Genomic DNA, 23101 nt, shown 5'->3' with positions numbered 1-23101 from the left:
AAGCTTTTAGGTGGCAAGATGATCAAGTAAGAACCTATTAAGTGTTAGGCACCTGAAAAAGTGCAGAGATGTGATCCCAGCAACAGAAGTATGCAGACTAATTAGGAGTGTTTAGGGATGAGCAGCCTCCTGCTGTGGGATTGGTGGGATATGACCACCAAGGAAAGGGGGAATGGGGATGGGCACAACTAAAGGAAAGGTTGTGAAATTGTCATGGAAAAAGATAGGTCATGGCTAATAAGTAAGTGTGCCTCGCCCTCCAAAGAATGCAGAGAACAACAGAGGATAGAATTTGTCCAGAGGACAGTTGGCCAGAACTTTCTCTTTTTTTTTTTTTTTGAGATAGAGTATCACTCTGTCTCCCAGGCTGGAGTGCAGTGGTGCTATCTGGACTCACTGCAACCTCTGCCTCCTGGGTTCAAGCAACTCTCTTTCCTCAGCCTCCTGAGTAGCTGGGATTACAGGCACCCGCCACCATGCCTGGCAAATTTTTGTACTTTTAGTAGAGACAGGTTTTTGCCATGCTGGCCAGGCTGGTCTCGAACTCCTGACCTCAGGTAATTCACTCACCTTGGCCTCCCAAAGTGCTGGAATTACAGCTGTGAGCCACTGCGCCCCGTCTGGTCATAACTTAAAATACTTTTTTTAATTAATTAATTTTTTTTTTAATAGGGAGCCTACAGTTCCTTTAGGTTTAGGGCTGGGAAGCTGAGGCATGAGCTGTGCAGGGGATCTCAACATTGGGGGTCAAAAGGATCTGCTCTCAGTCTCTGACCAACCCCCAGGAGTATTTGCAAAGGCAGCACCAGGGACCCAGTAGAGAACAGGGACATACAGGTCAGTGTAGGCTGGTATCGAGCGTTGGGAAGGTTCCCTGGAGATAGCGGGGTCTGACTAGGCCTTTGAACACCATTTGGGATCAGTAGGGGGGAAGACCCCTCCCCCGGCCCTGTGCTCTCACTGACGTACGTGGTCGTACCTGGGTGGGATGACAACTTGAGTAACAGTGCCATTATGGCACTTCCTGGTGACAGTGAGGAGACTGGCCAGGTGAGCATGAAGCCTCGTGTTGGGAAGCTATGGTTAGTTTGGGGAGTAAAATTGAGCTGTTTTCTACAGGTCTCAAAAGCAAACAAGAGTTTGGATTAGTTTTTCTTTGTTTCATTTTTATTATGGAAAATTCAGACTTACACAAAAACAGAATGGTATAGTGAAGCCCCAAGAACCCCCCAGTTATCAATGTTTTGTCACTATTGTTCCATCTGTTCTCCCCTTCCCCACCCTCACCCCTCTACACACTGTGGAATACTTTTGTTTGTTTGTTTGCTTTTCTTTGAGATGGAGTTTCGCTCTTGTTGCCCAGGCTGGAGTTGCAATGGCGCGATCTCAGCTCACCGCAACCTCCGCCTCCCGGGTTCCAGCGATTCTCCTGCCTCCACCTCCTGAGTAGGTGAGATTACAGGCATGTGCCACCATGCTTGGCTAATTTTTGTATTTTTAGTAGAGACAGGGTTTCTCCATGTTGGTCAGGCTGATCTCCAACTCCTGACCTCAGGTGACCTGCCCCCCTCAGGCTCCTAAAGTGCTGGGATTACAGGCGTGAACCACCGAGCCTGGTTTACACGGTGGAATACTTTTTAACAAATCCCAGACATTGTATCACTTGTAGACTTGAGTTTTGACTTCTCCCTTGCCCTCCCTTCACCCTGCCCTGGTGTGGTGGTTAGCATGGGACCAGCTAGAACAGATCTGGCCCTTGAAGCGTTTTCCCAGCCCAGGTATGATGATATGAGGCAACCCCCTTCCTCGTCTCCACCGGCCTGGGGCCTCGAGGAGCTGAGACAGCCTCAGCTGTCTGACTTCCACTGGGAAGTATCTTCTCTCTCTGGGTCCCAGGTAGGGTTTGGAAGGAAACACTGCCTTCCTCGGTCACTAACCCAGAAGACAAACAGCCACGAGCAGGGTAATTCATGCGTGTGCCTGTTCAGGACTGCGGTGTAAAATGCTGCTCATATTGTGAAATCAGATCTCTTCTACTCAGGCTCTCCCAGAATCCAGCAACATGGCCTGGACTGACCCTGGCCCCAGAGGACGGTTAGTGCAGTGGGAGTGGGGCAGGCTAAAAGCAGTTTGAGCTGTTGCATACTCCACACAGACACACGTGCTCTGTCTCGGGATGGAAGTGGAGGGCCACCAGATCTGAGGGAGCTGCTCTGCCCCCTTCACATGTAGGGCAGGTGGGGGTCTAATTATCTGGCTGTAGGAAGAAGTAGATTGACCTGCCTTTTCAAGCTAGTTCCTGTGTGTGCATACAAGCGCTAGGAGATGAGGTAGATGGGCTTGAAGCTTGACAGAGGACCTGAGGCGCCTCAGGTAAGGCTAGACACACCAAGGCAAAGTGCAACCAAGACTGCCCTGATAATCCAGTCTGTCCTCACCGTTCATATTAGGAGGAAAGTTAATGCAGGTGGTCTGGGGAAATTGTGGGACATACAGAAAGCAGTGACACAAAACACCTGATTGATATGGGCTGCTGGGTTCAGCACAGTCCTGTACCTCTGCTTCAAAGCAGAAACTGGCCTCCTTTATAAAGGTTACCTTGGATCAAGGTGAGTACAGGTTGGAGAATGGGTGGAGAGAAGGTAGGATGAATGGACAAGGGAAAGGGTGGGAAATGTGGAAATGGAGGGTGGAGACTAGAGGGCAGGGATGACCACAAAGTCACCCCGCATGCAGTCAACTCCCAGAATTCAAAAAAGCTGCTGCTCTTTTCTTCTGTGAGTCTGTCTGCTGCCCTCTGTCTATTATTTTTTTTTACTCTTCTACAAGGCAGACACTGATCATTCTCTCTCTGTCCAGATTTATGGCCATCACAAAGAACAATTCTCAGACAGGGAGCGGGACATAGGGATGCCCAAGAAGACGGGCTCCAGTTCTACCGTGGACAGCAAGGATGAGGATCACTATTCCAAATGTCAAGGTGATGGGGACTGAGGAATAAATAAATCTGGAGTAGAAAGAGGTATAGGGATTAGGAGAATAACTTGGTCATCCCGTTGCACATACGTACTCTTTTCCCTGCTACAAAAACTCTACCCTTTTTATTGTTTTTAAGAGACAGGGTCTCACTCTGTCATTCAGACTGAAGTGCAGTGGAGTGACCATAGCTCACTGCAGCCTAGAACTCCTGGGCTCAAGTGATCCTCCTGCCTCAGCCTCTCCAGTAACTAAAACTATAAGCACATGCCACCATGCCCAGCTAATTTTAAAACCTTTTTTGTAGAGATGCTGAGGCTGGTCTTGAACTCCTGGCATCAAGCAATCCTCCCGCCTTAGCCTCCCAAAGTCCTGGGATTAGAGGTGTGAGCCACCATGCTTGGCCCCTCTAAGTATTAAGGAAACGGCACCTCTCTCCACCTCCTTTGCACTTTGCCTATTCCCTGTTATTCCTCCCACAACTTCAAGAAATGAGTTTTAGAAAGGAATTCAAGTATTCATGGGGAGTTGGACTTTGGTGCCTTTTGCCGGGGCCAGAGCAGCGATCAGCAGAGGGGTAATGAGAAACTCAGTGCGTACGATATATGGACCCAAAGCTTCCCCTCCCATCTTGGGTCTAGCACCCAAAGTAGTGACTGGTTAGCTGTTCTCTCTCTCTCTCTCTCTCTCTATATATATATATATATATATTTTTTTTTTTTTTTTTCGCCCCCATCTCTTCCTAGATTGTGTCCGCCGCCTGGGACAGGTGGTGAGAAGAAAGTTAGGGGAAGACTGGATCTTTCTGGTGCTTCTGGGACTGCTGATGGCTCTGGTCAGCTGGAGCATGGACTACGTCAGTGCCAAAAGCCTTCAGGGTAGGTTTAACCTGGACCTTTGCCCACAGCTGTTTCTGGAGTTTCTACCTAGGGTAAGCAGGGTGTGTTATGGGAAACGAATGTTGCACAGAGAGGGATCAGGTGGGACTCCAGGCCCATAAAAGACCAGACCTAGCCCTGCTCCACTTCTTACGCCCCTCCACTCACTGCCATCCAAACAGTGGATGCCCTCTAATAGGGTAACCAACTTGCCCCAGTTTCCCAGGGACTTTCCCAGTTTCAGCACTGAACATCCTGAATCCCAGGAAGCCCCTTGGTTCTGGGCACACCGGGTGGTTGGTCACACCCAGTCCTCCAGCCCTTCAAGGGCCAGATCTGTTCTAGCTGGTCCCATGCTAACCACCACACCAGGGCAGGGTGAGGGGAAGGCAAGGGAGAAGTCAAAACTCCAGTGGGATTCATGACACAGCCACCAACTACCAACTGGAACAGGCCACATCACCTCCCATAACTCAGGCTTCCCATGTGTCAAATGAGAGCAGCACCATCTTGGAAGGGGCACACAGAATGAGCACGGCCTGAGAACACGCCAGGTACACTTCCTGGTGCTGTGGACACAGCTGCTCAGCCACGCTCTGCCTAACCCCAGGCATGTGTCTCCGCAGCCTACAAGTGGTCCTACGCGCAGATGCGGCCCAGCCTTCCTCTGCAGTTCCTGGTCTGGGTCACCTTCCCACTCGTCCTCATCCTCTTCAGCGCCCTCTTCTGCCACCTCATCTCTCCCCAGGCTGTCGGTGAGAACTTGCCACCAGACTCAGCCTGAGCTGGGTGGCCTGAGAGGGGCCCTGTCTGTCTCCCCCATCATCCAGCCCCACCCACAGTCCGGTGCTGCCGGGCCCCACCCTCCCCACCACTGCCTCTTCAGCCCTCTCCAATTCCCATTCCCATATTCTGAACAGTCATCTCCCTTTTAATCTCCACCTTGACTCCGCACATAATCTTTCAACGCTTTTAGGCTCTGGAATCCCTGAAATGAAGACAATACTTCGTGGGGTTGTCCTGAAGGAATACCTCACGATAAAAGCCTTTGTGGCCAAGGTTGTCGCCCTGACTGCGGGCCTGGGCAGTGGCATCCCCGTGGGGAAAGAGGTAGGCCTGGCATGACAGAAGCAAGAGCTGGGAAGGGCCCTCAGGAGCCAGGGTGGCACCAACTCTAGAGGGAGCTCTGGGAGTGGAAGAGGATCAGAGGAACAGGACCAAGGCCAGGGCCAGGGGACACTAGGAAGGGGAAGTGCTTTGGAAGGTCCTCCACCTGGGGTCCAATGACAAAAACCGCACAGCCTGGGGAGCTTGGAGCAGGCTCTCAGCCTGGACACCCCTGACATTTGGGGCTGGATAACTCCGTGCTGTTGGAGGCTGTTCTGCGCAGTGGAGGGGACTTAGCAGCATTGCTGGCCTCTGACCCTTCCTAGATGCCCAGCAGCATCCCCCAGTTGTGACACCAGCATGTCCTCAGACATTGCCATATGGACCCTGGGGGACAAAATCTCCCCTGGTTGAGAACACTGTCTTAGAGATCATCCAGACCAATTCCTTTGCTTGAATCTGAGAAAACCAGGACTGAGAATGAGGCTGTGCTATTTTCAAGGTTGCTCAGTAGGGTGCAGCCTCCTTCTGTTCTCTGCTGGTGTGCACCTTTGCCCGCTACTGCCATATTCCACCCAGCAGCCGGAGGCATCTTTTTAACATGGAATCAGCCTCATCTGACCCCTGGTCAAAAACTTCTTAAGGCTTTCCATGCCTCTTAAAATAAAATTGAAAGTTTTTTTGTTGTTGTTGTTGAGACAGTGTCTAGCTCGCTTGCCCAAGCTGGAGTGCAGTGGTGCGATCTCGGCTCACTGCAACCTCCACCTCCCAGGTTCAAGTGATTCTCCCGCCTCAGCCTCCCGAGTAGCTGGGACTACAGGCACACGCCACCACGTCTGGCTAATTTTTGTATTTTTAGTAGAGATGGCGTTTCACCATATCGGTAAGGCTGGTCTCGAACTCCTGACCTCAGGTGACCGCCCGCCTTGGCCTTGCAAAGTGCTGGGATTACAGGTATGCGCCACCACGCCCCGGCCTAATCGGAGCTTCTTACATGGCCTTCGAGACCGTGAACTCCGGCTGCTCCTCTCTCCAGGCCTCTGCCCCCGCTTCCCTGTGTTTGGCTCACAGGTTTCCTTTCTGTCCCTCAGTCACTCTGCCCCGGGCCCCTCAGGGCCCCTGTGTGCTGTTTTCCCAGCCTGGAACATTCTTCCTCCTGACATCTGCGTGGCTCCCTCCCGCCTATCATTCAAAGCTCTACTTGAGGGAGGCTCCTCAGGCTCTTTCCTCTAAACACGTGCCCTCCCACCCTCCGCCACCCTTGCTCTCTGGAGAGGAGAAACACACTGGTTTCTCCTCTTCCTCCTCCCTGGGATGAGGCCTCGTGAGGACGGGACCTCTGCGTAACTCCTGTATTTGCAGCCCCTGGCACAGTGCCTGGAGTAAGGAATGTTAGTCCAGCGAGTGCTGCAGAGCCTCCATCGGGCCTCTGACCTCTGCCCCCTTGCTGCCCCTCCCCCAGGGCCCCTTCGTCCACATTGCCAGCATCTGTGCTGCTGTCCTCAGCAAGTTCATGTCTGTGTTCTGTGGGGTATATGAGGTAAGGTTGAGACAGCGAAATGAGCCGGGGCCAGGTGGTAGAAGGAGTCCGGCTGTGTGTCCAGGGTGTTGGGAGGGCTGCCTCTGCTCTGGGCTGGCTGTGGTGCTGAGGGAGCATCGCACTAATCCACGCTCCCTTCCTCGTCCCCCTGTCCACCTACCCTAGCCACATAATGCCTCTGTTTAACCTGTGCCTGTCCTCTGAATGCCCACCCCTCTTTGACCTGTGCCCCCACATGGAGGGCTGGCCTGTGGTCTGCTCCCATGCTCTCCCTGCTAGTCCATACCATCCCCTCTGTGTCAGTTTCCCTCCACGTTTCCCTCTTGTGCTCCCCCTTCCCTGTGTAGCTGCCAATCCCTCACCCCACCTCTTACATACGCCCCGCCTGCCCCACCCCTCCACCCCCTTGTCCCGCGTGCTTCTCTGTTGCAGACCGTGCCTGGGCAGCTTGACCTCCTGGTGTCGGCCTGTGCGGTGGGCGTGGGATGCTGCTTTGCAGCCCGTGTTGGAGGCAAGTTGCACTTCCTCCCTATCCCGATTGCCTAAGCAAGACTTAGAAGGGGGTTTTGGGTGGCTGCCACAAGCTTTGGAGTGGGCATCCAGGGAATGACTGTGGATCACAGCCCCTAGGATCCAGATACCTATATTTTTTCACCAAAGGGCTGTGTATTCTTTTGAGACTGCTTGCTGTGTGGTGCAGGATGTATTAGTACTGCTTTCTGGAGTTCTTGCTGTCTCTTTTCTGCTTATCATTTGTTGATTTATATGCCTGGCATATATTTGCCTAACTTTTATTTCATTTTCTATTTTCTATTTCATTTTGGTGCTGTGCTATGAGGTTAATTCCTTTTTGCCAAACTCACTGAGTTTCTCTTGGCCTGGGAATTATAGGGGACATGGGACCACAAGGACTCCCTGTGACTTAGGCTCTCATTCTGCCTTATTCCCCATCCCTGCTTGTTCTCCTGTCCTCTGCCTGCCCACCTCCCTCTCTTCCACCTGTCTCTCTGTCTGTCTCTCCCCTAGTAGCAGCCATACTACTACTCTGATATCCTGACGGTGGGCTGTGCTGTGGGAGTCGGCTGTTGTTTTGGGACACCACTTGGAGGCAAGTGATTGGCCCCCTCCCCCATCAATCATCTTGCCTGGCCTGACTCCCAAAACAGTTTGAATCAGTATCCATAAGTGCTGGTATTACCAGGTTATTTACAAGAATAGCTGATTTTTAGTAAGCGTTTGCTATGTGCCAGGCAACGTTCTAAGCACTTACTTTTACTCCTGGCCAAAGCCATATGAGACTGATATTCCAGAGGAGGAAGAGGAGAGAACTGAATTACAGAGAGGGAGAGTGACTTGAGCAAGTTCATTCTGTTAGTAAGGTCCAAGCTGGGAATTAAAACCAAGGCAGTCTCCGTGGCTCCCTTAATTATTTTAAAACCTGTTTGTATTGTTGGATGTTTTTGCCCTACGCTGATGACATCTCTAACGGAGAACTCTATGAACTTCCTCCTTCAAGGGAAAAACCCACATTTTGTTGTGCTTTGCTAATTGCATGGGAATTCAGGTAGACCTTATTTAGATTAATGGTAAGCTTTTAGTGAGGAATAGTTAGGAGAGTTTCAAAGGATAAATGTCCCTTGATAGCAATTTAAAGTTAAGTTTAGCTCTTTCTCCAAGTATAAGGCAAATAGTGATTTCTCAGATTATTTTCCTTATCATGGATGATTAACAAATGGATGTAGTCGGAGAAAGCAGTCGTATCTGTGTATTGACTCATCAAAATCAACTAGATTAGCAGGGCAGAATTATACAGGTCATTCATTGGATTCACTGATGATAAAAAGGACACTAAGTAGATATGTGAAGAAACAAAATTGCAGGAAGGGCATTTGCCTCTTAAAAGACCCACTGTTAGAGGTTTCTTTTCAGTTATGGAAATGTTAAGCAATCTTTTCATAGAGTCTTCCAGGGAACTAAAATGACTTGGCGCAGGAATGATAAATGGAGAAGAGTTTAAAGTTAATGCAAATGCATGATCTAACTTATGCAAACACTGTGGCAAAGCACAGACTTCGGAGCCCAAGTTAGCAAGCATACCAGCTAGCATCCTGTTTACATTTCTGTCCTCAGCTCTACTCATTAAAAGCACTAATCCTTGTCAGTGGAGGATAGTGTATTTGGATTTTTGCACATGTTAAACGTTCACACTTACCTTTGTACCCACTTTCACCTTTATTTACTCTTTAGCCTTTCAAATCCAGGAGGTCTAAAGAATATTTTTAGACTGGGAGACTCTTGTTGTTTTGTTTCAATCAGCCAGATTCTCTGAATGTGAAGAGAATTTGCATTTTCCTCATAACACTGGAATTTCTGAGAAGAATCAGAAAGGTTCTTCTTGGACCTGTGTCCAGTATGGGAGAGGTAAAGATCATAGAGAAGTTATAGGCAACAGTTCTGAAACCATTGTGGTAGAAAAGGGAAGAAAAAATTCACAGAGGCCGGGCACGGTGGCTCAAGCCTGTAATCCCAGCACTTTGGGAGGCCGAGACGGGCGGATCACGAGGTCAGGAGATCGAGACCAGCCTGGCTAACACGGTGAAACCCCGTCTCTACTAAAAATACAAAAAACTAGCCGGGCGAGGTGGCGGGCGCCTGTAGTCCCAGCTATTTGGGAGGCTGAGGCAGGAGAATGGCGTAAACCTGGGAGGCAGAGCTTGCAGTGAGCTGAGATCCGGCCACTGCACTCCAGCCTGGGTGACAGAGCGAGACTCTGTCTCAAAAAAAAAAAAAAAAAGAAAAAAAAAGAAAAAATTCACAGATAAAGCATTGCTGTTGACACAAGAAATTGTTAAGAACTTAAAAATTAAGGTGCTATGTTTAGGCTGTTTGTATTACATGGTAAATGACAAAGGTATTTGCAGGTGGCATTCCTGGCTTTTTTTTGTTGTTGTTGTTTGTTTGTTTGTTTGTTTAGATGGAGTCTTGCTCTGTCACCCAGGATGGAGTATACCATCTTGGCTCACTGCAAGCTCTGCCTCCGAGGTTCAAGCAATTCTCATGCCTCAGTCTCCCTAGTAGCTGGGATTACAGGCCCGCACCATCACACCCGGCTAATTTTTTGTATTTTTAATAGAGACGGGGTTTCACCATGTTGGCCAGGCTGCTCTCAAACTCCTGACCTCAAGTGACCCACCCACCTTGGCCTCCCAGAGTGCTGGGATTACAGATGTGAGCCACCGTGCCTGGCCCATTACTTGATTTTTTAAAATGAATACTGAATAATTCTGAAAGGAAAATTAGTATTGAAATGTTATATTCATTATGGAGTCAGCTCTTAATTTCTTACACTAATGAAACAAATAGAATTCAGCATTCTGCTAAAATGACAAGCATCTTGCTCCCATTCTGTGCCAGGCCCTGTGCTGGATCTTGCACACTCAGGATGCTCCTTGTTGAGAGGCTGGACAGGCAGGCAAACCTATCATCATAGCCCACTCGAAAAAGTGGCCCAGTGGCAGCCGGGGCAAAGTGCAGTGGGAACCTTATGCTAACCTGCCTACAAGAGCCCATGAAGCATCACAAAAGAGGTGGTGTTTGATATGAGGCTTGAATAATAAGTAGGACTGGCAAGGAGGATGGTGGGGGCAGGGTATTCTGGATAGAGGAACCAGCATTGCAAAGTCAAGATGGGGGCAGTAGCTGCGTATTAGCAGGGGATACAGAGGAAGGAATAATAGCAAATGAGTCTGGACAAGTAAAGGGGGACTGAATTATGGAGACCCTCATGGCTATGTATAAGAATATGGAATTTATTCTCTAGACTAGGATTTGCATAAATGTGTTTCATGGTTTTGTAGATCTAATGTGTAAAAATGGTTCTATAAATCAGTTGGAAAGTGCTTGGTTAGAGAGACAGTTCTTTCTGAAACTAGAAAAGTTATCAGTGGCCAGGCACGGTGGCTCATGCCCGTAATGCCAGCACTTTGGGAGGCCGAGTTGGGTGAATCACGAGGTCAGGAGTTCAAGAACAGCCTGGCCAATATGGTGAAACCCCACCTCTATTAATAATACAAAACTTAGCTGGGTGTGGTGGCAGGTACCTGTAGTCTCTGCTACTCAGGAAGCCAAGGCAGAATAATTGCTTGAACCTGGGAGGCAGAGGTTGTAGTGAGCCGAGATTGCGCCACTGCACTCCAGCCTGGGCAACAGAGTGAGACTCCATCTCAAAAAAAAAAAAAGAAAAGAAAAGAAAAAGAAAAAGAAAAAGTTGCCAGAACATTTGATATGGTGACACGCATTGGGAATATCCAAAATGTAGCTCTAATGCACCATTTCCCACAGAACTCTGTCTCGTGGGATTTGTAGTATCTCACAGACCTGATTTTGGGAAATGCTGTCATGGGTGAATTAAAGCCATGAAAGACTTGTGCACAAGGAAGTGACATGGCCAGCCTTGAGTGTCCACCCAATCCCTTTGTCAGATGTGTGCAGGACAAAATCGGCCTGAGGATTAACAGGATTAATCTGAGATTAACAAGAAGACGATTGTCTCTACTAAAAATACAGGGTCTTGCTCTCTGGCCCAGGCTGGAGAGAGAGGGTCTTGCTCTCTGGCCCAGGCTGGAATGCAGTGGTGCAATCTTGGCTCACTGCAACCTGTGTCTCCTAGGTTCAAGCAATTCTCCACCTCAGCCTCCCAGTAGCTGGGACTACATGCACGTGCCACTATGCCTGGCTAATTTTTTTTTTTTTTTTTTCAGTAGAAGCGGGGTTTTTCCATGTTGGCCAGGCTGGTCTCAAACTCCCAGCCTCAAGTGATCCACCCACCTCGGCCTCCCAAAGTGCCGGGGTTACAGGCATGGGCCACTGTGCCTGGCATCTTGGTGATTAATTTTGTGTGGGGTAAAAGAGAGGAGGGATCTAGGCTAACACCCAGCTTTCCTACAAGGGCGATTGGGTGGATAGTGGTGTTAGTAACCATGATTGGGTATATGGGAAGTGAAACAGATCTGGTGGGAGGAGCTAGCTGATACGTTTCACTTTGAGTGTGTTCAGTTTGATGTTCCTGTGACATATCTAGGTGATACCATTTTTGCAGCAGGGTTGACGAGTCTGAAGCTCAGGAACATAGCTTTGCTAATCAGCAGCATATAGGTGTAGGTGATGGCACGAGCATACGTGAAATTGAGAGAGAAAGTGTGTTTGTGAATAGGAGGAGTAGGAGACCAAGGACAAAGGCTGGGGTTGGGCAGAGGCACAGGAGCAGCAGAGAAGGTAGAGAGGGAATCCAGGGTGGGAGAAGAGAGCAATGTTCCAGAACCTGAGCGGAGAGTTTCCAAAAGCTGTTTTTGTTTTTAATGCTTTGTTTCCTTTTAACTGCACATTTTATGTTTGGCTCAGGCTAATATTAAAATTAGCTCTCATTCCAGAGCATACAGTGACAGACTGCTAGGGAAAGTGTCCCAGAACCACGTCATGGGAAAGAAAACCTAGCCCAGGATTTCAAAAAAATTGTTGTAAAATATTCATCAGTTGGATAGTTTACACCCAGGCAAATCAAAGCTGACTGCTTTTGTTACTGGTATAGAAAAGGAGAGAGACTCACTCTACCTAATTCCTGCTGTGTCAAATCCTTCTTTTAGGCCCCAGAGGTAGCTGCTTACCTGATGTGATGTGAAGAGCAGGGCAGAAGGGGTGATTGACGAAGCTCTGTCTGCCCCACATTGCCCATTGCCTTGCTCTGTTTCCTGAAATTCTGTTCTCTTCTGTTCTCTTTTATCCTCATCCTGTCCTTTCCTCTCCTCCCCTGCTCATCCCTAGAATAGACATTCAGCCCTGATTATGCACCAGGCACCGTACTAGGTGCTGGTTTCCAAGGAATTTTCTTTTCTTTTTTTTCCAAGACGGAGTCTTGCTCTGTCACCCAGGCTGGAGTATAGTAGCGCGATCTTGGCTCACTACAACCTGCGGCTCCCGGGTTCAAGCAATTATTCTGCCTCAGCCTCCCAAGTAGCTGGGATTATAGGTGCCTGCCACCGCGCCTGACTAATTTTTGTATTTCTAGTAGAGATGGAGTTTCACCAAGTTGGCCAGGCTGGTCTCGAACTCCTGACTTCATGATTCACCCGCCTCGGCCTCCCAAAGTGCTGAGATTACAGGCGTGAGCCACTGCACCCGGCCTCCAAGGAATTTTCAATCCTAGGGGATCTCAGAAATGTAAACAAATATCTGGATCTGAAAGTGGTAGTGCTATAGTAACCCAAAATTCTGAGAGCGCAGGCTGAAGGACAGATGGTTTCGACCTGAAGAGGAGGATTTTGGATGGCTTCCCAGGGAAGGGGAGTTGGGACTGACCACTGGAAATCCTCTGCCAAACTGCAGCAGCTGCTGTATTCAGGAGTAACCATTAGGCCACCCTCCCCCTGGTGCAAATGACCTGATGTAACCATTAGGCCACCCTCCCCTTGGAGCAAATGACCCGATGTAACTAGTCGAGTGTCACCTATAGAAGAGAAGGTGGTGGTCCTGGGGGATTCAAGAGATGTGACTTTTGAATATAGCACAGGGAGAAGAAAATTACTAGGATGTGAGATGCTGCCTGAAGAGGGCGTTCACTCTGTTCACACGGAGAGAAAGGGGACAAACCGGCCTAGTTCAAGGTTTCCTGAGGTCAGGCCTCATCTCCATTCATCCAATTATGTGCATGGTTGCATTTCCCTGGTTCTTTTTCCTCGTTTTTGATAAAGATGAGGCTTAGCTAGGTTTTAGGTAATTTTGTCATCAATTTTTACTTTGCATCGGATTAAAGTCCACCCCCCTTATTCTTAATATGTTGAAAGATTATTTTTCTTTGCCTCTCTTGAGTGTTGCTTTTTATGCCCTCACTGGCATTCCTTACTTTGTCCCTACCAACCCTTGTTCTTTTTCTGTAGATCTACCCCCTCAATTTCTGCTCCAGCACCTACGCTCAGAAACAGTACTACTTAGAACTACTACTTAGCTTTCCTTTTGCCTCACCCACTTTTCTTAAGCATGATTGTTTTTATCTTCTTCTAGGCTCTTGGCTTTTCCCCTTGCGTTGGTCCTTTTAAGTCAGGTTTTTAGTTTTTTGGTTTTCTTCTTTTCTTTTCTTTTCTTTTTTGAGACAGAGTTTCACTCTTGTTGCCCAGGCTGGAGTGCAGTGGCGCGATCTCGGCTCACTGCAACCTCCGCCTCCTGGGTTCAAGCAATTCTCCTGCCTCAGCCTTCCCGAGTAGCTGGAATTACAGGCATGCGCCACCACGACCTGCTAATTTTGTATTTTTAGTAGAGATGGGGGTTTCTCCATGTTGGTCAGGCTGGTCTCGAACTCCCGACCTCAGGTGATCCGCCCACCTCGGCCTCCCAAAGTGCTGGGATTACAGACATAAGCCACCGCGCCCGGCCTAGTATTAGTTTATTATTATTATTATTATTATTATCATCATCATCATCATCATTATTATTATTGGTATGACTCCTCTACCTTCTTTTCTTGAACTATCGAGAATTGTCAGCTCCTGCAAAGTCCCCTCCTATTTTTGTTCTGTCTTCCTTATAAGGTTGCTTCAGGGTACATGGTATATGTAGAGTGGTAGGAAAGTCCAGAGGAGGGTGCTATGGAGAGTCCCTGTAAATCCTGAGCTCTGCTTGGCAACTCTACTGAGGACCTGCTCTGGAACTTTCTCTCTCTTAACTTTTCTGCAGATTTTTTTCAACTACCTTTTAGTCCCTGTGGATATCTGACAGTTGTGAACCCCATTCCACCCTACATTCTAAGGGATGCAGAGGGCACGGACACTTGATCCTCATGTTTTGGAAGTTGAAGGCCCATTCATTTTCAACCTTCTCTATGTCTTGTTGAACCCATCCCTTGTCTGAAATAAAAATAAGAATAAAAAACTCCTAGCCTGAGCGGTTGTGTGGTTTTGAGCATGGGAATCCAAGAGTTCATGACTTTCCACTACTGCTTCCTCCCAGATTCATGTTTCAGCAAAAGCTCCTTAGGTCCAAGGAGTGGGGAGTGTGGGGGAGCCCTTTCACTGCTGTCTGCCCCCGACCACACTTCTGTGCCCCTGCAGGAGTGCTGTTTAGCATCGAGGTCACCTCCACCTACTTTGCTGTTCGGAACTACTGGCGAGGATTCTTTGCAGCCACGTTCAGCGCCTTCGTGTTCCGAGTGCTGGCAGTGTGGAACAAGGATGCTGGTAACCAAGGAGGCCTGGGGTGGAGGCTGTGTGAAATAGAAAGACTGGGAATGAGGTGCAGAGGAAAACTCTGTGGGGCAGTTCAGAAAAGGAATAATGGGTGGGATCATTTGTGGGGTGGGACCAAGGCCCAAGGGTGTATGACAAAGATACAGGTCATGGAGTGGGAGAGTATGTCCATGCAGGGGTGTGCGTAGAAAAAAGGAAAATACATTCAAGAGGAGAAACTGGGATTGGAGGAAGGAAGGAATTAATCCTGAAAACTGCCCACCTCTGTTTCCCTGTTGGGTTTCTACAAAGCTCCCACCATAATCCTGGCCTTTCCATCCTACAGTCACCATCACTGCTCTGTTCAGAACCAATTTCCGAATGGATTTCCCCTTTGACCTGAAGGAACTACCAGCTTTTGCTGTCATCGGGTCAGTGGGGTTACCTGCTCTGTGTGTGGTGAGCAGGGTGTGGGGTGAGGCTGTAGATTGGAAGGGACCCAAGCCAGAAAGAAGGTGGGGTTGGCACAGATAGAGTACATTGCTGGGGGGATGTGGGCCGATAGGAAAGACGGAAGCCTGGTATTTGTTTCCCTGCAGTAGTCAGGTCCAAGAGATGAGGATTTCACATCTGTAAGATTCCAACTCTATAAATTACACCCTCAGGATTTGCTGTGGGCTCCTGGGAGCTGTATTTGTGTATCTGCATCGCCAAGTCATGCTCGGTGTCCGAAATCACAAGGCCCTCAGCCAGTTTCTTGCTAAGCAGTGAGTCACCGCCCTTCTTTTGCCCTACCCATTTACTTTCTGGTTTCTCCAAGAGTTCCTCCCTTTTTATCTTTGGGAAAGGCATTAAATGCCTCTGAGTGGCTTGCATGAAAATATAAGGAAGCCCTGATACTGTGGTGAGGGGGAAAATTGTGTGGTCTCCCATTTAAAGATTATTTTTCTGTTGTTTTTGTTTTTTGAGACAGAGTCTCACTCCATCACCCAGGCTGGAGTGCAGTGGTGTGATCTCGGCTCACTGTAACCTCTGCCTCCTGGGTTCAAACGATTCTCATGCCTCAGCCTCCTGAGTAGTTGGGATTACAGGCGTGGGCCAACATGCCCAGGTAATTTTTGTATTTTTAGTAGAGATGGGATTTCACCATGTTGGCCAGGCTGGTCTCGAACTTGTGACCTCAGGTGATCTACCCTCCTTGGCCTCCCAAAGTGCTGGGATTACAGGTATGTGCCACCGTGCCTGGTTAATTTTTGTATTTTTAATAGAGACGGGGTTTCACCATGTTGGCCAGGTTGGTCTTGAACTTGTGACCTCAGGTGATCTGCCCACCTTGGCCTCCCAAAGTGCTGAGATTACAGGTATGAACCACTGCACTCAGCCTCAAATATTTTTTGTGTGTGTAAAGAGAATTTCGGTTAAATAAACGAGACTACAGTGGAAGACAGGAAGCTTCAGCTTGCCGACGTTCAGTATGGTATTTACTGTGAGTTGGCTGAATTGTGGGGGTTAACTCTGTTTCTTTTTCAGCCGCCTGCTGTATCCTGGAATTGTTACCTTTGTCATTGCCTCATTCACCTTCCCACCAGGAGTGGGTCAATTCATGGCCGGAGAGGTCAGCTCTTGGGGAGCTGAGGTGGGGTCGGGTCACTAAGCACATGACTAGGTTACTGGGGCCGCATGGGAAAGAGGAAACAGCACGGACATCCCTCAGGCTTCAGAGTATAAGTAGTTTTGTCCAAGGATAGACTTTTGCGATTCTCCCTGAGAAAAGGGCAAAAGAGACCCTTGAATAATGAGGCTGCGGAATAAGTTTTCTAAAAAAGGAAGCACAGGAGATCCCTGGAGTACCCACCCCTTCTGCTTCTTCCTCTCTCAGTTGATGCCCCGAGAAGCCATCAGTACTTTGTTCGACAACAATACGTGGGTGAAACATGCAGGTGATCTTGAGAGCCTGGGCCAGTCAGCTGTGTGGATTCACCCCCGTGTCAACGTTGTCATCATCATCTTTCTCTTCTTCGTCATGAAGGTACTGCTCCTGACAATAGCAACACCCTAAACTTAGCTCTATCTGTTTTCCGTCTAGGAACCCAGGGTTTGCATAGGGTAGGAAGGGGTAGAACTTCATTTGGTCTTCATCCAACCTAAAAATAAGTCATTTGAAAACCATAGAGTTGGCCAGACAAGGTGGCTCACGCCTGTAATCCCACGACTTTGGCAGGCTGAGGCAGGCGGATCACTTGACGCCAGGAGTTCAAGACCAACCAAGCCAATATAGCAAAGCCCCATCTCTACCAAAAATTCAAAAAAAAATTGCTGGGCATGGTGGCGCACACCTGTAATCCCAGCTACTTGGAAGACTGACGCAGGAGAATCATTTGAACCTGGGAAGTGGAGGTTGCAGTGAGCCGAGATTGTGCTATTGCACTCCAGCCTGGGTGACAGAGCATGGTTCTGTCTAAAAATAAATAATAATAATAATTATAGAATAGTAAGTTGCTGTAGAAGTAAACCAGTATCTGAGTTAATTGCTCTATTCATGTCAATTTAGTGTTGTTTGGCATAGTTATCTAACCCTTCTAATTGTTCTTCTTGCTAAATGACTAAGCCATCACAATAGCCAAGTAAAAAAGTACAAGATAGAGTTAAGCATTATAAATAACTGTAAAAGCCTTGGATTAATTAAACAAATCCCCCCACTTATTAGATAATTAAGTACTTCATTCTCCATGTATCTGATGATCCATTTTTAGGTGATTTGAGCATCTTTTTTCCCCAGGCTTGTCAATAATCTCTTTTGTAGAGCTTCAAAAGGGATAAAATATTTAAATTAATTGTATTAGTGACTACACATAATTTTTATAAATGTTATTATTCTCTATTTAGGTGATGAAGCTGTGAGGATTTTGCCATTCCCAAACCAGATTCTTCTAGCTTCAACTGGGCAATAAAAGATGATCTCTTTTACATCACTTTTTTTTCATATCTGCCCATCAAGGATTATGTATTTATAGACTTCTCAATTACTGCCTTGTAATAAGATATTTTTATTCCTAACCCTGGTTGTGACATCTATTACAATTGCTGATTGCTTGCCGGGCGCAGTGGCTCACGCCTGTAATCCCAGCACTTTTGGGAGGCCGAGACAGGTGGATCATCCGAGGTCAGGAGTTCAAGACCAGCCTGACCAACATGGTGAAACGCTGTCTCTACTAAAAATACAAAATTAGCCAGGTGTTGTGGCGCATGCCTGTAATCCCAGTTAGTTGGGAGGCTGAGGCAGGAGAATTGCTTGAACCCAGGAGGTGGAGGTTGCAGTGAACCAAGATTGTGCCATTGCACTCCAGCCTGGGCGACAAGGGCAATACTCCGTCTCAAGAAAAAAAAAAAAAAAGTTGATTGCCTTTTTTTTCTTTTGTGGTGATTATCTTTTTACTAATAGTGTGTCTTGCCTAACCACAACACTTTCCTCTATATATTAGAGTTCTCATTTATAAGTCTGTCCATACTGAACTTTCAAGCTTTTGAATACCTTGCTATTAACTTATTTATGATACCTTTTATAAATCTATGTTTTCCCAGGATATGAGTCACTAAGTTATATTTATATTGCAGTAGCTACAGTGAGTTCATATATTCATTTGTTCAATAAATGTTATTAAGCATTTACTATGTGCCAAGTACATAGTATTTCATCATTAACCTTTAGCTAATCTTATGCTTGCAACAGAAAAAAAAATTCAAAATATTTTAAAATGTTCTTCTATTTTTTGCTGTTTATTTAATGTACTTTTCAGTGATGTTATGACTAGAGACAGCAGATATTTGAAACACTGAATTTCAACTCTGTAACATATTCCCAGGGTTTCTAGAAACTGCATTTGCAAATGATCTTCCCTATTCCACTTTAGGTGGTTTAGTTGGGTCTATATCATTCATATTTTGCACACTCACTTTATTAATTTAATCCCTTTAAAATGTCTTTCTTCAAAAGATTTTCCTTTTATATCATAAAAGGAGTTATCAGTGTCTTGTTAGGGATTTGATTTTTAGACTTTCATTATAGAGTTTATCTTCTCTAATTTATAAATCCCAACCTCCTATAATTAGTTGTTGAATACACAAACCCACCTACAGTAACCAAGTACACATGTTGCTGGATCTCAGAATTGAATGGTAGTCCAATGATTATAACTGTATTTTTCTGAGATTTCTCTAGACTGAGCTATATGGCAACATTGGCATCATATGTACCTTTAAAAGATCGAGATTTTGAAAAGTTCTGTAGAAACAAAATACTGTATATTTTTCAACATTTCCCCTAAACCTCATCCCAGCTCCCCAGATTCCTAAGTATGTGTCTGGATTCCACTTCACAAATTCCAGCTTATTGGGAGAAATCTACTTAGATGATATAGAGGACTCAACTGTATGCCACTTTTATTAATTTCTCACTAGATTATATCCTTGATAATGTTACATCATTCATGTATCAGAAAAAGAAACTTATACTTCCTGGACTATATTTCAAGCCCAACAGTTTGCAGCCGGCCTATAATATCCTATAATACTTATAAGCATAAAACCACTCCCTGCTACAAATCTATGATATTCCCTGGTTATCACCACTTCTCAGCATTTTCACTGTCATTGGACACAATAACCATGCTCTTATTTTTTAGCTAGGTAGGATACGTAGCTAAATTAAAATATAAACATGACTGAAACAATTTTTTCCAGTGTCTAATTTGAAATGTAGTCTATGTGGTCTTCTGGCAGCATCTGTACAGGCAGGTAAGATTCTCAATTCAGCTGGTTTTTTTTTATTTTTTATTTTTTATTTTTTTTTGAGATGGAGTCTTGCTCTGTCGCCCAGGCTGGAGTGCAGTGGCACGATCCCGGCTCACTGCAAGCTCCGCCTCCCGGATTCACGCCATTCTCCTGCTTCAGTCTGCCAAGTAGCTGTGACTACAGGTGCCCACCACCACGCCCGGCTAATTTTTTGTATTTTTAGTAGAGACAGGGTTTCACCATGTTGACCAGTATGGTCTCGATCTCCTGACCTCGTGATCCGCCCGCTTCAGCCTCCCAAAGTGCTGGGATTACAGGCGTGAGCCACCGCGCCCGGCCAATTCAGGTGTTTTATAGTATTAATGAAGGGAACTTCCATCTTCCTCAGTCTCATGACATGGTAAGATCATTACATTATACATCAAGAGAAGAGTTTTTACAATGAGTATGAATACCATTCCAAATCCTCAGTTCGCTTTTAGTAAGTCTAACATTGTTACCTAGTATCACTAAGTTCTCTGCACAGGCTGAGGCTCTGTAGAATTTTTTTTCACTCTTTTCACTTCATTCTCCCGAGGTGAATCCTTCATTTCACTCCTTCTAATGAAGGGTCCAAATAATGGGTTTCCAGTTTTCCAGTTCCCTGGAGTTGAGTATTTCAGATCTTGGGAGTTCTGTAGGTCTAGATCTGAAAAAAAAAAAAAAAAAGCTGGATGTAATCCCAGCACTTTGGGAGGTCAAGGCAGGCAGATCACCTGAAGTCAGGAGTTTGAGACCAGCCTGGCCAACATGGCAAAACCCCGTCTCTATTAAAAATACAAAAATTACCTTGGTGTGGTGGCAGGTGCCTGTAATCCCAGCTACTTGGGAGGCTGAGGCAGGAGAATTGCTTGAATGCAGGAGTCAGAGGTGGCAGTGAGCTGACACACCATTGCACTCCAGCCTGGGTGAGAGAGTGAGACTCTGTCAAAAAAAAAAAAAAGAAGGAAAAAAGGAAGGAAAGAAGGAAGGAAGGAAGGAAGGAAAGAGAGAGAAAGAAAAGAAAAGAGAAGATAAGAGAAAAAAGAAAAGAAAGAGAAAGAAAGAAGACAGTCTTGGGAGTTATTTGTGTTTCACATTACTTCTGGATCTTTTCTTTCACGTGCCAATAGCTAAAAAAAGTTTGCTAATCTCATGTGTCAACATCCTTACTACCGGAGTTGATAACTTCAATGTCCTCTGATCTTAATACTGTTCTTACACATATCTTGGAGGATAATCTAAAGTACATCCTCTGAAATCAGACCTATTGGTCACCTGTTATATGAATTGCTAGAGCTTTCAGATTAACCTGAGCCTACAAAATCTCTTATGGCTCTTACATACTTATTTCAAAGAGATGGTACAGGATAGTTCAAGGGGTATCCAACTGTTAAATGTCAGAATCACTTAAGAAGCTTAAATTACAAGTGCCTATAGCCCTATCTGCAGACAATCTGATGTGGTAGCTTCCAGTGGGGTCTGGTCATCTGCATTTTAAAACAAGTTCCCTTGGATGAGCATTACTCTTTAGTGTTTTAGCAAATATTAGCTCTGAGAAGCTTTTCCTGCTTTGCATGAATACTATTTGTTCAGCCCATCTTCGTTCTTTCCTTCCTTCCTTTCTACCTACTCACCTAGCTACATCGTTCCTACATTTACTGAGCACTATGCACCAGTGCAGAGGGAAGGCAGAAAGGACAAGATGCACTCTCTGTCCTCAGGGGATTCTCAGTCTCTATTCTCTTCATTTTGCCCATTTATTTTTATAGTTCTCAACTGTTTTGAATAGTCATATTCTGACATGAAGGAGTATGTGTTTTGCCTCATCTCAGAGCTTCTGGGATGAGACTTTCTCTGAGTCTTTGTCACTGCTTCCTGAGGTCAGCCCTGGATGGGGGAAGTTCTTTCTTCCTAAGGTTCTGAAAATTAAGAAATATATTTCTCATTAGCTTACAGTGCAATTGCGCACAGCTCTAAAACTGTGAATACTTTCACCTTGGCAGTTTGTCTGAACTTTAGCTGCTACCCTCTTGTACCTAATAAGTTTGAGATCCTTTTCTGAGAGTGGTTTACTTATTTTGGAAGGGCCATATAAACCTGTTGCTTTGCTTACATATTACATCTCATACTTTTATTTCTTTTACAGATATTTAAAAAGTTCAACAACTAGCCTTTTTTCCATTCTATTTCTCAATTCTTTTGTACTCTTTTTTTTCTTGAGACCATGTCTCGTTCATCGCCCAGGCTGGAGTACAGTGGCAAGAAGCAAGATCTCAGCTCATTGCAAGTCCCACCTCCCGGGTTCACGCCATTCCCCTGCCTCAGTCTCCCGAGTAGCTGGGACTGCAGGTGCCCGCCACCACGCCCGGCTAATTTTTTTTTTAAATTTTTTTATTTTTTTATTTTTAGTAGAGATTGGGTTTCACCATGTTAGCCAGAATGGTCTCGAGCTCCTGACTTTGTGATCTACCCACCTCGGCCTCCCAAAGTGCTGGGATTACAGGTGTGAGACACCATGCCCGGCCAATTCTTTTGTACTCTTTGCCTCAAAATGTACATATTGCTTTTTGTAAAATTGTCTCAATTTCTATTGGAGTTCTAGCTTACAAAGTTGGCCTTAGAGATTTTTTTTTTTTCCATTACATTGGCTGACTTATCAAGCTTTCTCAATTTACCCTTCCAGTATATAGCCAGGACAGATCTAAATTTTGATCCTTGTTTAAGGTGATCTGATGATTAAAGCAAGTGGCTCAGGCAAGTAAGTCTTCTCTCCAGGTTCTACTGTGAGTTTCACCGTATAGATGGTTCTATGAATGACCAGATAAGTCACTCAGACTTTAAATGTCTGACACTTAGAACTGGAGCTCCTCGACCGGGCGCAGTGACTCACACCTGTAATCCCAGCACTTTGGGAGGCAGAGGCGGGCAGATTGCCTGAGGTCAGGAGTTCAAGACCAGCTTGGTCAACGTAGCAAAACTCCATTTCTACTAAAAATACAAAAAAATTAGGTGGGCATGATGGCATGCACCTATAGTCCCAGCTACTCGGGAGGCTGAGGCAGGAAAATAGCTTGGACCTTGGAGGCAGAGGTTGCAGTGAACCGAGATCATGGTACTGCATTTCAGCTTGGGTGCTGGGTGACAGAGCGAGACCCTGTCTCAAAATAAATAAATAAATAAATAAAAATAATAAAAAATAAAGAAAGAACTGGAGCTCCTTTTCTGAAATATAACCTGAGTAGGAAACGTTTTCCTCCAGCTTCAAGAGTTTCAGGCTATTTGCTGAGGCAAACTTTCTGGACTAAAAGGGTACAGTGGGCTGGGGCTCTTTGGGGGCAGAGAAAGAGAAGTACTCTGGGGCTCCATTCTTTGTTCTAGACTGCTGAAAGGCAAATACAGGCACTCAAAGTAGGAGGGATTTGGTCTAGTCATCTGGAGGAAACTTCTGATAGTATTCCTGTATTGTCTTTGGTAATCTCTTAGCCTGAGAGCTCTATGGTTTTTGTTTCTGGAAGAAGGGTGACAGACAAAGTGGCTTTCAGAAGGATCAGCTATCCCAGGATTTCTACAGAAAG

The 23101-nt window shown here is 46.2% G+C and overlaps 1 protein-coding gene across 1 annotated transcript in view; it reads left to right on the top strand.

The window, feature by feature from the left end:
* The window catches only part of CLCN1 (chloride voltage-gated channel 1), a 38461-nt gene that overhangs the window by 818 nt on the left and 14542 nt on the right, over window positions 1–23101 (top strand). Inside the window, exons 2-12 of the mRNA XM_050784932.1 lie at window positions 2860–2980; window positions 3723–3854; window positions 4481–4609; window positions 4831–4964; window positions 6424–6501; window positions 7531–7609; window positions 14601–14726; window positions 15061–15145; window positions 15380–15481; window positions 16245–16329; window positions 16594–16743. Of these exons, the coding sequence (XP_050640889.1) occupies window positions 2860–2980; window positions 3723–3854; window positions 4481–4609; window positions 4831–4964; window positions 6424–6501; window positions 7531–7609; window positions 14601–14726; window positions 15061–15145; window positions 15380–15481; window positions 16245–16329; window positions 16594–16743 (1221 nt within the window). The remainder of the gene's footprint in view (window positions 1–2859; window positions 2981–3722; window positions 3855–4480; window positions 4610–4830; window positions 4965–6423; window positions 6502–7530; window positions 7610–14600; window positions 14727–15060; window positions 15146–15379; window positions 15482–16244; window positions 16330–16593; window positions 16744–23101) is intronic.

This window comes from Macaca thibetana, chromosome 3, assembly GCF_024542745.1.
Source record: "Macaca thibetana thibetana isolate TM-01 chromosome 3, ASM2454274v1, whole genome shotgun sequence".
Taxonomy (NCBI): domain Eukaryota; kingdom Metazoa; phylum Chordata; class Mammalia; order Primates; family Cercopithecidae; genus Macaca; species Macaca thibetana.
This window is presented reverse-complemented; position numbering and strand designations above follow the sequence as displayed.